Source organism: Ambystoma mexicanum, chromosome 9 (assembly GCF_040938575.1).
Source record: "Ambystoma mexicanum isolate Mex_15411 chromosome 9, UKY_AmexF1_1, whole genome shotgun sequence".
NCBI classification, from domain to species: domain Eukaryota; kingdom Metazoa; phylum Chordata; class Amphibia; order Caudata; family Ambystomatidae; genus Ambystoma; species Ambystoma mexicanum.
Genome location: NC_090931.1, coordinates 249,404,400 through 249,418,587, shown reverse-complemented (window position 1 = coordinate 249,418,587; position 14,188 = coordinate 249,404,400). Strand labels below are relative to the sequence as shown.

The 14,188-nt window shown below is 43.7% G+C and overlaps 1 protein-coding gene across 2 annotated transcripts in view; it reads right to left on the bottom strand.

Moving 5' to 3' along the window:
- The window catches only part of FEZ1 (fasciculation and elongation protein zeta 1), a 341,418-nt gene that overhangs the window by 113,601 nt on the left and 213,629 nt on the right, over window positions 1-14,188 (bottom strand). The window contains exon 4 of one of the 2 annotated variants that reach the window (XM_069614549.1): window positions 3,820-3,906. The exons of the other annotated variant lie outside the window; for it this stretch is intronic. Within the exon in view, the coding sequence (XP_069470650.1) occupies window positions 3,820-3,906 (87 nt within the window). The remainder of the gene's footprint in view (window positions 1-3,819; window positions 3,907-14,188) is intronic. 2 annotated transcript variants of the gene reach the window in all.

Here is a 14,188-nt window from a genome sequence, read left to right as displayed (position 1 = left end):
AGTGGTAAAAACAGGAGGTATTTCCAGTACAGTCTTTATTACGCACAATATTCCTTGTGATGTGGAATGCACTATGTATCTCATGTTGTACTTTTAAAATACTGCATGCAGTAACTGCAGTTACTGCAGTAACTACCTCCTGATTAAAAGGCAACACTGCATTAGAAAAATAACCTCCTCCTGAAAGGTGGTGGTAGAAATATCACACACCTGATCCATTTCACTATGGGAGAAAAAGACGCAGGAGTCCCCCAACGGTGGTGAAGAGGTGAGCATCTCAGATGCTCACAATCTCACCCTCTTCTGTCCATGGAGATGCACAATGCAGAGAAAGGCCATTATGAACCCTTCTGTGCATTTGTTCACAGTGCACAGCCCTATGCCTTTCCATCGCCCAGACAGAGATGGAAATGCAGGGTTACCGCCCCACCGACATTCCACCAATAATACCTGCAGAACCATCAGGGGACCACATGCAGTAACGCTGGCACCACAGCCAGTTTCTCAGATGCAAAGCTTCAAAGCTCATGAGTCCCACAGAAGTATCGAGAGGATTTAGGCCAAACAGGTGGCAAAAACAGAGCATGTGAGTTTACTAATTTCTCAATGGGTGAACAGTGAAATCCTTTCATAAATACCATTTTAGTTGTTTGTGTTAAACATGTATGTAATGTTACTCCTTACGTGGGGCCAATATAAAACCCTGCACCCTTTCATTGGACTTGAAGCTGTACCAAACACACCACTGCTTCCTCTGTGTTTTAAGGGAACACGCGTCATACCAAACTAAAACTACCTTCAAATGTTTACCCAATAGTGAGAGAACGATACACAGCTTCTTCTTACAAGTAAAAGAAATGCAGACAAAACAACCAATACAGCAATCTTCTGCTATAATGTATAGCAGGTTCGGACCAATCATGTGCAGGTAAAGTACAGGTTCTGAAAGGCCGCTGGGTGGCGCCGGTTCTTGAAGGCGAGTGGGGTGACCATTCAATATTTAGCCTTTTTACTGAAACTGATCAAGAAAAGGCCACTATAGTATTCTTAAAACTATAGCAGCCGCCCTGGGAGTAGCCCATTAATAGATAAAGCATCCATGATGATGGATGCTTCTGCTATCTCATTTAAGGTATGCTTGAACCAGCCCTTACTCTCCAATTAAATGTGCATCAGAAATGCTTTTTAGAGCTGGGGCGTACAATTAAAAGAATTGCAGACATTAAAACTATCACATCTCTAGGGAAAGTCTTGCACGATGCCTATAAATGTATAACAGCCGGCTTAGGGGTGTCAGTACTGTCCCATTACACGTATACCAAACCAGCTGAGAAGCGCCAGTGCAGTCAAGCGAATAATAAAACACTCCTGTTAAAGATTACTGATGAGGTGCTATTAAAAGGTATAGTAGCCCTGCTATGAAGTACTAGCACTGTGCCATTGAAAGTGTATGGCAGCCCTGCTGGGACGTATCTGCACTGCCGCGTTAGAAGCACAGCCAGCCGGCTAAAGAGTGCAGGCTTTGTCCCAATAAAAGCAAAGCTGTTCTCCTGAGAAGTACTGGTGTCTGGTCAAAGTGTTCATCATAATGCAAAGGGAGTCAAAGGTCAATGCTCATTGAATCCTCTTCTCGGCCCCCCAAAAAAAACTGCAACCACAAAACATTGTGGAAGATAGCTCAAGTTAAGTGCTTATCCTAGAGCTCTGTGTTCAGCCAGCGGTGCCAAGGGTAATAATGAAAGCTGGAGGACAGGCTATATAAAACATAGCAGCTTGCAATATCCGTATAAAAGCCTTGAAATAATGTTCTCATTACAGGCTAGTGGTGGCATTGCAACTGACCTGTAATAAGAAAATGACCTCACAACCACTCTGCAATCATTTATTACGCTTCAGTTATGACGTCACAGTGCCTGCTGCATGAGCCAGCAAAGGTCGGAATTCCAGCTGTCACTCTAGCACTTAATTTAAGCCGAGACAAACCTTTACTGCCAGGGAGGGAACTGTTTATGGTTAATTTGTGCATCGCTGAAGTTTAACCCATGTGAGCAAGAAACTCCATTGTATTACTTATGGCAAAGTACAAAATGAAAAACCTTTTTTTCAATGCATTTTACTAAAATGTTTCAACTATTTTTCGGCAACAGATTCTAACATGCATATTATTTTTTTTAATCCAAACCGATTCTACATGTATTATATGGATCAGCAACTGGAAGATCTCTTTAATTAGAGTAAACAAAAGTCCAGGTATTAAAGGGGATAACTGTGTGTGGACATGTATTATAAGCAATTACATACCCCCTACCCCCATACCCCCTACAGTACGTAAAAAGGATCTTGTAAGGATCTTGTAAGTCCATGACCATATAAAAGAACTCAGCCTTCAACCTCATTCCTCTATTTGGTCCTGGAACTCCTTGGTGACTTGCAATAGTCTTAAAACGTAGTGTAGTGGGTACTTTATCCCATATATAAAGAATTAATATATATACTGATCTATCTATAACTGTACATTATAATTAAATGAAAAGGCACAAATGAGTTCTATGAAGTATATAGCACAAGGCTCAAGAGAAGTGCTTTAAACGGCTACAGAACTCAAGGCTAGCTCGTAATATTATTATTATGTACTTTATGTGTGAGTGGTAGTCTTTATAATTCCAAAACAAAGAAAAGTAATAACATTGTGGTGCTAATTTGGGGCTCCCTGTAATGGAATGAAATGCGTAAAAGCCTTGGGTAAGGCTTTCAGGCATTTTGTTTCCAGTACTCCCCATTTTCATTGATTCGTATGGTGGAGAGGAGGGGTGGAACATCACTTACGTTCCTGCTGCCCCTTGCATATGTTCCCACCATAGAAATACTTCAGAATTTGCCCCAGCCTGGACTTTGATGCCGACGCAATTGCCCGGGATTTCTATGGAGTCTGGTGTCTTTTTGCAACAGCAAAAAGTAGGTAGACGTCTCAGGAATTAATTGTAAATGCTGCCTGCCATGCGTATATGGCAAGCAGTGTTTATTCTGTTTGAAGGACGCAGTGGAAAAGGGTGGTGTACAAAAGTGTACACAGCCCTTTTGCACTCGATTTTTGCCCTTTCGCATGCAAACGAGAGCGATTTGGTGGGCGGGTACTTGCCTACGTTAAAGTGGAAACGTAACAGGTGCCTGGAGTCAAATTACTGGGGACTCCAGTATGAGCTCCAACATATTTTCTCTTGAGATTATTTAAAATACCACTGCACTGTACAAGGAATGGCTTTCAATGCATATGTTTACAAGACCCGGCAAATGCACAATTACCTAATTCTGACCACACTGTGCTGCAGGGACGGGTCCAGGAAAGGTGATAGGGTTCAGAGCAAGGTTAGGCAATGGGGCATGGATGGGCCTCAGGTAAAGAGGAGAGGTCATTGCTGGGACAGGCCTACTAAAGGCTAAGTGATTAGGGAGCAAAGTGAAGCAGTGTCTTTCCAATACACTGTGATGATGACAAAATAGCGGATTATAATCTAATCAACTAGTTCCGATGTCATTACTAGCTGATTATAGCATTATTATGAATTTATATTGTAACCCAATGTAATGTTACCTAACGTATCGACCATGGAAGGATCAAGCTGGCCCTGCCTTGATCCAAACTTGTGACTGCTGGTAGAACCAATGTCAAAGGCCAGTGCTTAACTCGGTGAGCTATTTCACCAGCATGATGTGGTGGACCCGCTAGTTTATTCTGCCTTCACCTTGCTGTTCTAAATTTCTATTAAGGCAGGGTTATCCTTGCCTCTGTGGTTTATCTTAACTTGGCACTGTGGGTACCTGATCAGCTGTGAGTAGAGGCTCCTCATTGATCCCAGAATCATTCTCACTCTTCTCATTCAGCTCGTCTTCCTCCTTTTCATGAATCTGGAGGGGAAACAACGGTAGAAATTCTGATTAATGTCAAAAGTTTGCCTAAGAAAACCCAGTGTTGTGTCAAATGCATTTGTAACACAAGCATCTGTTTTGCATCACTTGCTTTTGTGAGAATGGATGAAAAGTGAGTGCTATATTTAGCAATAGGTGTGTTGTGTTGTATGTGTGGCCCAGTCACGTTTGGGGCACAAGCCGGGCAGCACTGCTTAATAAAGAGCCGGGAGTGCTGTGTCACCTTTGCCGCCTATTTGTGGCTCTCCCGCGCTTGGGCTGGGCCTGCCCCTTATTTACTGAGTACTGAGGTTCACGCATCGCAGCTTGCGATGGCATGTGTGGGGTTTGTGTCCTTGCTGCTCTTATGAGAGCCAACTAGGACCACAAGCTCGGTGGTGGCACTGAAACTGCTGTGTGGTGCACATGCTTGTCCATGAAAAAGCAGAAAAGGCTGCCGATTTGAAGTGGCCTTACTCAGTGAAATTCTAATAAAGTGTTGGTTTGTGTCTACTACAGGCTGGCAATAATGAAGGGCTTTGTCATACTGTGATGGTAAAGTCATTACCTGGCTTCACAGCCCCCAGGTAATTCCCCAAGTCTGCTTTTTTCAAGTCTTATCTTTTATTTTTGGGCTGGGGCGGACACAAGTGTACACTGGAGAATGCTAATTTACCCCTTCTCTGTGATGTCACAGCTCACTGGGAAGGGGCCATTAGCACTCCAAAGCCCCACATTCTGTGTATACTCCACAGTAAATACCTCCACCACATAAACCTTTGTTTTTCTAACTTGCCAGTGCTTACTAGTCAGGGGTGACATGTAAACCTGTTCGTTCCTGTTTAAGACCGGAGTGATGAGTGACACAGTTTTGCTCAGTTCCACCTGCCATGAACTTTCCATCTTAATCATGATGTCCCTTTCCAGCCTGACCCAGTTTCCTCCCTTTGGCAGAGAATGCCTTTCACTTAAGGCAACATCTCACTTCTCCATCTCTTTCCGGCCTGCCACTTCTCCTCTGGTACAGATTGTTCTTCTTCTCTTTACTTTTTTCCTTACAATGCCTGCATTCATACCAGTTCATTTGTCAACTCTCCCTGTGGCTCGCCCTTTTCATGGTTTTCGTAACTCCAATAATCGCATACCTATTTCCACTCAGGGTGGCACTCTATAATTCTATTTCTCTTCTTAATGCATGCTCTGTTTGCAATGAAACACATTTTCTTCCCGCCACCTTTTTTAATTTGCAATTATATTTTCTTTGCTGAATCCAAGGTTCCTATCTCTGATACTGTCACTTCCGCCTCACTCACAACACCACTGTCTAACTTCTCTCATACTCCTCACCAATCCCGTAGGGGGCGTGGCACTGGCATACTCTACAATTCTTCTTTTACTATCCTACTTTTTCTCAGTCCCCTGCCTCCGTTCTCCTGATTCAAATTTCATTTTATCTAATTTTCTCAACCTTATCCAATCACATTTTTTATCATCTATCGTCCTCTGGGCGCACTCTTCCTTCTGTATAGATCTTGACATGTTACTCTCAGTTCTGCTCCCCTTGTCTTTTACGTTCTTTCTACTTACCAATTTTAATCTCCATCTATCTACTAAGCACTCCACATCTATGTTCCTTGCATTACTCGACTCATACAATCTTTTGTTAATCTCCATCTCCCCTCTTCTGGCACCTTGCTTGATCTTGTTTTCTTCTCCTTTCCCTTGGCAGTCTATCCTTGTCCTTTTTACTACTCAGATGGTTTCCATTCTCCCCCACCCTGTCTCTTCTTGTTCTTTACAAACTGTTGTCTATTGTAATCTTCCTTCCTTTGACACCTCTGTCTTCTTTCCCACTGTTCTTTATTCTCTCCCTTCCCCTGCCACCTTTTCCACTCTTCCCATTGACACTGGGCTTGCCACTCTCAAAACTGCTCTCCGTTCCTCTCTTTCATCCTTTGCACCCATGTCAACCATCAGCCAAGCCTCCTCAACTTTGGCTGTCTGCTGAACTCCGCTGCTCTTTTAGGCTTGCAGAGTGACTCTGAAAAAAGTCTCATTCTCCAACGGACCATTCCTTGCTTTTCTTCCTCTACTCGTCCTTTGATTCTGGTCTTCTTGCTGCTAAAAAACGTTCCTTCTCTACCCTCATTATTTCATACTCTACTCGCCCGCAATGCCCTTTTCACCTTCTGAATCGTATAGGATGTACTCCTTCTCCTGATCCATCTAGTTCATCTTCTATTTCACCCTCTGACTTTGCTAATGTTTTCCTCTCGAAGGTTAAGCATCTACATTCCTTCTCTCTGTCTACTGCTTCCACTTCTTCTTGTGTTCCCTCCCTCCCTCTTCTTCTCTTTCCTCTTTTTCTCCCATTACGAATTCTGACACTGCTTCTTTTCTCATTCAGGCTCACCTTACTGCCTCTCCCTCTGACCCTATCTTATCCACTCTCGCCACCAAGCTTTTCCGACTCGTGTTGCCTTACCTTACCTCTCTCATTAATCGCTCTCTTGCCTCTGCTACCTTCCCTAAGGAATTCAAGTGCACAGTGATCTTTGATCTTCTGAAAATACCCTCATTAGATATCTGTTCTCCCTCTAACTACTGTGCTAGCTCTTTCCTTCCTTATTGCTCTAAAAACCTGGAACGTTTGGTCTTTACTGAAGTCTATGTCTATTTTGATCACAACTCTTTCCTCCTTCTATACCAATCTGGATTCCGCCCGTTTCATTCTACTGAAACGGCCCTTCTTTCTGTCTCTAATTTTCTCCATTCTGCTAGGCATACTACTCTTCTATTCTTATCATACTAGATCTCTTTGCTGCTTTTGACACCATGGACAATTTTAGTCTTCTGTCCGCGCTTCAGACTTTGGGCTTCTCTGGTTTCCTAGTCATATCTGTCCAATTAGTGATTTTCTGTTTCTTGGGGTGACTCTGTCTCTGCCTTATTGCATCTTGCCACAGGGTTACTCAAGGTTCATTTCGGGGTCTCCTTCTTTTTCTCTTTGCATTTCATCTTTATATTCTATAATGTCCTCATTTGGGAGCCCCTGGTAGTTCTACATAGAAGATTCCCAACTGTATATTTCTGTTCTACTTTCTCAGACACTCTTCATGCTACCATTCCTGTCTTGTCCAGTCAAACATGGATGTACTCTTACTTTCTACACTTCCATGTCTCCAAGACTGAAATTCTCTTCTTTCCCACCCCTTCAATTCCATTAACTTTCCTCCTGCCTCCCTTTGTTTTACTCCGACAGCCTGTAACCTAGGTGTCCTCTTCGATTATTCACTTTCATTTTCCTCTCACATTTCTAATATTGCACATTCCTGTCATGTTCAACTCTTTCACTACACAAAGCTCATCCTTTTCTTACTTTTCATGCCTGTAAACCTCTTATCACGTCACTAATCATCTCTCCTATTGACTACTGTTCCTGTCTTCGTGGTGGTCTTCCTGCTTCTCATCTTGTTCCTTTGTGATCTATTTGTAATTCCTCTATTCCGACTCTTTGCACAACCTCCTAATGTTCTTCTATTCCTCTTTCTCTTCACTATCTAGGCTGGCTATCCTTTGAACGTTCTCTACACTTCCATTTCCTCTGCTTCACCTTTAAATATCTCTGTGGATTGGCCCTACTTATCTTTGCTCATTTGTTTCTTTGTATGTCCCTTCTCAGGGCCCTCCGCTCTGAGTCTCAATTTCTATTAACTCTTACTAAGCCACCATGTGCCCAATCTCGCTTTCATGCTTTCTGTTTACTTGCCCCCAAACTCTGGAAGGCTTTGCCCCTACATATCAGATCTATCCCCTCTTATGCAATCTTCCGTTCTCACCATAAAAAAGCAAGCTATTTTCTACTATGACCTCATTGTTCTTCTTTTGGCTTGTTATTGTTTAACACATGTTTGTACCGCTCTTTTATGTGCTTCAGCTTTGGCGAAAGCACCTGATAAATAAATAAAATACAAAATACAAATGTAAACAATGTGTTAATATTGCATTGCGTGCCGGCACATTTTAGTCACAAGATGCTTGTGTGAGACAATGGGCCTCATTACGAGTAGGGCGGTAAGGGATAATGGGCACTGGTAAGGAGACCGGTGCCGGTAATCCCCTACCGGCCTATTCCGAGGTCCATTGGAGGGAACCGTAAGGAGCATGTGGTCTGACCACACATCCCTTACGGGTCCTGCTAAGGGACCAGAGTGCCAGTAACTGGCTTGCCATTCGCAAGCCCGTTATTAGCGCCCTCCCCATTCCCATTGAGCCCTATCGGGGCTCAAATGGGAATGGGGAATGGTTTGTTCAATGGGGATTTACCGTCAGGGTCAGACTAGACCGGTAAGTCCCCATTGAACAACACCGGTGCCGGACCCGTTATTGGTGGCAGTCATGGCGCAAATAGCGCCATGACTGCCACCAATCTCGGAATGAGGCCCAATGACTTCTGTGTTCTGAAGACAGAAGAGCAGTACACAGAGATGTATGGTTGTTTTGCACGAGGTAAGAATTTTCTAGCATAAACAAATCGTTTTACTGACTCCTTGGTTACGGGAATAAGGAGTGGCTAAAAATAATGTTGAACACAAAGAAAAGGGGTGTTTAAAAACAAATGCAGACGAGCATGGCTACAACTTTAGATTGAGGGTTCCACCACCGGAAACACAACAGGGAGAACACATAAAAGGGGGCTAACAAGGCAGTGGTGTGAGTCTGTGAGCGGGAGGCAGCCTAGTGTGAACTTGCGGTATGAATAAAGTATTGCTCAATCTGGTCTGAACTGAACCTTCTGTCACATTTGTGATGCAGCAACAGAGTAAACCATTGTGTTCTCTGATTGGTTAGAGTGACCAGACTGCCTGCCAGGACTTGGAAAGGAATAAGTGCTGCGAACATTCTGGCTGTGTTTCTTATCGGAAGCGAGAGAAAAGGATTGTCTCTCTAAAAAAGGCGCATCATCCCTAGGTTTCCCCCCCCCTTCTCCCAGCTCATCACGCTGCCCCTGACTCCACGGGACTGCGCATGTGCAAGACTATGCAAGACTATGCTCCGAGTCCCAAGCTGGGCACCAGGCGGAGATGGATCTGCCCGCAGATCCGAGTGCATGGCTCTCAACTCACCCGCTTGCAAGGCCCTCATACACCCATTCACTTCTATGGGCTCTCACCCGCCAAAAAGAAAATCGGGTGTTTTCTCCCACCGCGGTGACACAAAAGGTTGGCAGCTATGCGATTGGGTGCGGGCCAGCAAAGTAAAATGTTTGTGCAGTGACAAAATAAGGGTCTAACAAGTGAATTTTAGTTCATTTTGTATTTACATCCAACTCTGTAGCATACCTGTCAATCTTTTGTGTTGCCAAGGTGGGTGAAAAAAAAGAGGATTTTGTTAATGCCGGTGATGCTTATGGACAGATAAGGGGAGTGGAGGGTGCGTCATCTGACTGTAGCGCGATTGAGACATCCGCCAAAAGTGGGTGAGTTGACAGATAAGCAGTAGCAGCAGTAACTCTCTCCATACACTTGTGTCCTGCTTCCTGAGTCTTTGCACCGGGCACCCGGGAAGTTGTTACCTAGCACCTTGATACTCTATTTAGTGAAGCCCACTTCTATCCTATATCATCTGCAATGCACAGTCTAGCACCGCCTACAGTCTTGAATGACTTAAGTATAATACAAAACGTTGGATGATTTAGAAATGAGATGATATAAAATGTCAAGAAATTGTTATGACAATAACACAAAGCTCAATTTAGAGCGCGTTTGAGAGCATCAGACTTAGCTGGACGAGTCCATGCAACTTTCTTGTTGTTCTCAACAATGAGATAGTGTCATAATTTGTAATGTGGCTAAAATGGGAAATTAACAGATTTAAAACAAAATGTTTGACCCTGGGTAAAGTGAAATTGGTGAATTTCAGCTAATAGATTGCGTTGTCTTTTCTCCCAAAAAGTTAATAATTGTGCCAATTGGACTGCAGAGGAAAACCAAAAAGTGCCCTTTTGACAGACACATTTTTTTGCAATTGGGCAATTGTGTGGTTATTTCAGCCACCAGATTGCAAAATCGTGTATATTACATGTGGGATGCCGAGAGACAGAGAGAGAGAGAGGGAGGGTGTGCATAGAGGGAGTGCTAGATCAGCGTATAATATGCCAGCTACAGCTACTTAGTTCATATCAACAGAGGCAAAGCTGTACTTGAAGGGCTTTCCATCTAGCCAGGAACTTCCTAAGACCATTTCCACTCAGCAGGCCATCTCTGCTAAGCACACCATGAAGGCACTTAAAGGGATACTCACCTTCAAAACATGATGGATACTCTTTAAGGGAATCTAGCTAGGCCAGGCCCTCTCCTTGAATGCCAAACTCAACCTTGTACGTTACTCAAGATTCTCCCACTGATCTCGGCTCCTCGTCAAGACTCAAAATGTATAAAATGATTAAACCTTGAGTCAAGTCTTCTCCTGTGTTTGGAACAGGATTTGGTATCTACTTCCCAAAGGCAATTGGCTAATTCCAGACCTTCTTCACTTCTGTACAGCCCTCAAGACTCAATCTCTTTCACAAATAAACCAAACTGTTTCCCGCAACCCAAGAAATGACACTCAACCCAGAGACTTTTCACCAAATTTGCCAGAGAATTCAGCAACCTATTTTTAGACCTGTTTGGCTCCCCAAATAATGCCCTTGCACCACTGTTTTGCACCAGATTCCTGATTACTCTAGTATGAGTCTGTTATCATGTAGCCACAGTGCGACCTGGTATTCTTCTATTTCCTTTTCCTACTTTTGACCTTCCTGTCCATCTCGATGGTTCTACTGAAGATCAGGAACAGTGTATCTGAACTCAATCCATTTTGATTGTTCCCGCTTTACCCATTAGACCTTGGTTTTCAATCTTGAATTGCTTAAGCATGGGAGTTACTTCTTGTCTCTCCCCCAGTTCTGGGATGCCACCTATTACACCAAGCTAACAGGTCATGCTGGCTTCGACATTCAGCAGGAAAGCCTGTGTAGGAGGGATCTCTATCTTAGGGGCAAGCCGTTGAAGTTCAGCATTCCAGGAGGCCTCCCACCCTTGAGTCCTGTGTTAGGCCTTTAGGAACTGTTCAGTCATGGTGGGAAGCTATAGATGGCCCCTCGTTTCACCTCCTTCTCCTGCGTTGTTCCTGTTTATAATACAGTTTCCACAGGACGGTTTTGAGTTAGGCTTAACTGGTGGTTACTCTTATAACCCTGGGGGGCAGAGGGGAGAGGGGTCACAGATGGGTTATTGGCAATAGGTGGCTCTATAGAAGTTTCTAAATATTTTGTTCATCTCACAGTTTTTTGGTTCCTTTATGGTATTCAACTTTGGTCATTCTGGTCTTGCCATCCCACTACTTTGATTCTCTGCAAATGTTTGCAATGAAGGTTGTATTTCTTATGGCCTTTACATCAACTAGAAAAACAGGATAGCCAACCAAATGCTATAGTCCATCATTACGATACTTTCTTTAGACTTAGCATTATTTCCAGATTTCATCCTAACAGGATATTTTATTACTCTCCATGTTCACGAAGAAGAAGAGAGAGGTTCTCATCTGGATGTCAGATGTGCAATTCTGCTCTACCTAAAAACGACATCTCCCTTTCGTATATCCAACACATTGGTATGGAAGGTATCTTAAGGGCAACAATGTCCTTACCCAGCCTCTTTCTGATCCTCCATCCATGAAAGATCCACTAGGGGAGTGGCGGCACCTCGGGTCGAGGCCCAAAGCGTTACCCCGCAGGCGGGCTGCAGGACCAAGAAAATGACACACTTTGAGCAAGCATTATTGCTTTGAAGTCATTGGTCCATCCACTCATAAGTGTGGTGTAGGAGTCCTACAGGCAGTAATTTAATTTGAGTATAGAGCAGTGCTTTTCACTTGTCATGCAATGTTTTCTTTACTCTGGCGTCTTTTTTTTGCCTTTTTTTGTCTCAGACCAATATACATTCTTGGTAGTCCCCCAAAGCAAGCATTAGGGGAAGTTGAAGGTACATGAAGGCAATGGCTGCAGCAATGGTGTTACTTCTAGTCCTACTCTTCCACTTCCCAGTCCTTACAACCTCCTCGTCTGTCTTGAACTGAATTCATACGGGCGATCATACAGTGGCCGTGGTTCACATGCGTTATGGGTTCAAGGTGGGGGTCTTAGACTGCCACAAGGGTAGGTGGGGCAGGGATAAAAAGGGGGATGTGCTCCCATCCATGAGGTGGATTCACCTCAAAGGGAATGCAACGAGGAAGAGAAGGGCTGTGAGAGTAATGAAGATTACCACTAAGTAATCCAGACATTACTGTGCCTTTAAAATGCTCTCGCTCCCACTGCAGTGTTCCTTAGCGGATCTCTGCAGACATCAGTCTCGCTCTTCGTCCCTGGAAGATTGAATGCACTTATCTCCTGCTGCTGCAGGCTGAGATAGTGTTTCCAAATAATGGCTTTTAATGAGCCCTCTAGCACCGGCCTGATTCAGCAATGTGTGTTGCTGCTTAAGTTGCACGCCATTGCAGGCAAGGTCAGTCTAAACGCTCTTCTCTGTCGGCCAGGTGTGTGCATGCTTCTAGCCCTGGGTGTCAGAAGCGGGTGACTGCGGACAGCCAGTCAAGAACAGACTGAAGGTTACCCCGCTTGCCCTTTAAAGCAAGGCTCTGGGTTCAAATGAGTGGGTTTAGCGCATGTTCTATTGCACAGCAGACTGTTGTGCACAGTAGAAATGTCTCGAACACAAATGTAGAATACTGAGCAAATTTAACGTTTACTGAACACACGTAAGAGTGATAGCAATAAAATGTTGATATTTAATATAAAATATTATAGATAACAAAAGGATAATAGTACTGGCCAGGATGAGTAGTGCTTAGAGCGGGTGATGAGGGTTGGGGGGAAGTTGGAATGGTGCCTGATTGGTACAGATCCCTCTGTTTTTAAAAGTCTAACTTCAAGGAAGGAAATATCTAAGGTAGTGGTGAGATGGTCTGGGCGCATGAGAGATTCCCTCTTCGCTGCTAAATGAATAACAGATAGGCAAAGCGTGTTTAAAACAAAATACATATATCTGGACAGAATGTCTATATGTAGTAAAAACAAGGGATAATGATTTTGAATTTCTTCTTATACAATGTCTTGATGCATGCATCAGTTTTAGTTTCAAACGAGTTTTTTTTCTCTTCCCTTTTCATCCTCATTCACGAGTCTGGGTTATTGTTTCCTTGGTTATTATTAGATAGACGCTAGACCATATGCTTGATGTTGCTGCACTTTACGAGAGAACCAGAAATAAGCAAGGAGCTGCAGTGGGTGATTGCGTAGGATGGTGCAGAGCGGAAGAAGGAAATCAAAGACGGACTGCGAGAGTGTCTCAGCAGCTGAAACAGGCTGTGGGATGGAATCAGAGGGGCGATGGCCGCATAGGGGCGCAACAGACAATAACATCTCACTACAGGTGATAGTGGAAGCACATCAGATTCTGAACGGCTGCCAGGAGAGGCGTGAGTCCCCATGACGCCGCCAGTGCCCTGCTCGGGAAGCCGTGAGGCGGAGTGAGTCGCTGCCAGACTGGCCAGGCACTTACAGACAACCTCAATAGTTGGGTTTGGCCATGATGCTCGTCAGTGTGATTCAAGTTGCTGCAATTGACATCTCTGGAGAACAGACTGGCAGAATGGATCAGTTTCTGTATGTGGCGAGTCAATGTTATAGAATCACTAGTCACATTTCTCAACACTGCTAGAATTGTGAATTGTTTTCAGGGAATTGTGTTCTGTGTTTTTCCTGCTGACACCATCCCATGCCTGCCTTCCAGGCATACTATTCCTCCTGCCAATTAAGTTCAAATGAGAAAGAACTGTTCAGGGTGTGTTTCTTTGCTACTCTAGCCCACTTGGCGTAGACTTCAAAGGGACATTGAAAGTTAAAGGTTAATGCGTTCTACCATCTATACATAATTTTTTCAGCTAGTTCTAGAGAAATTATCTAAATTAGATTTTTGCGTGATTTTAAACTGGACGGACACAAACCTTTTTTTTCTTGGCCTGGATTCAAACCTTTTAATTTCCATTTCGAAAAATCGCTCTGGAGTTAGAAAGTCATAACACCTTTACAGCACATGATACAGTTTGAGAACCTTCTAACTATTGAGGACAACAGATGAGAGGCTTACCTAACACAAACATAGGCCACAATTTACCAAACTGTGGCCCCTACACAAAAGCATATGGTACCATTTGCACTGAAGTAATACCGAAAACA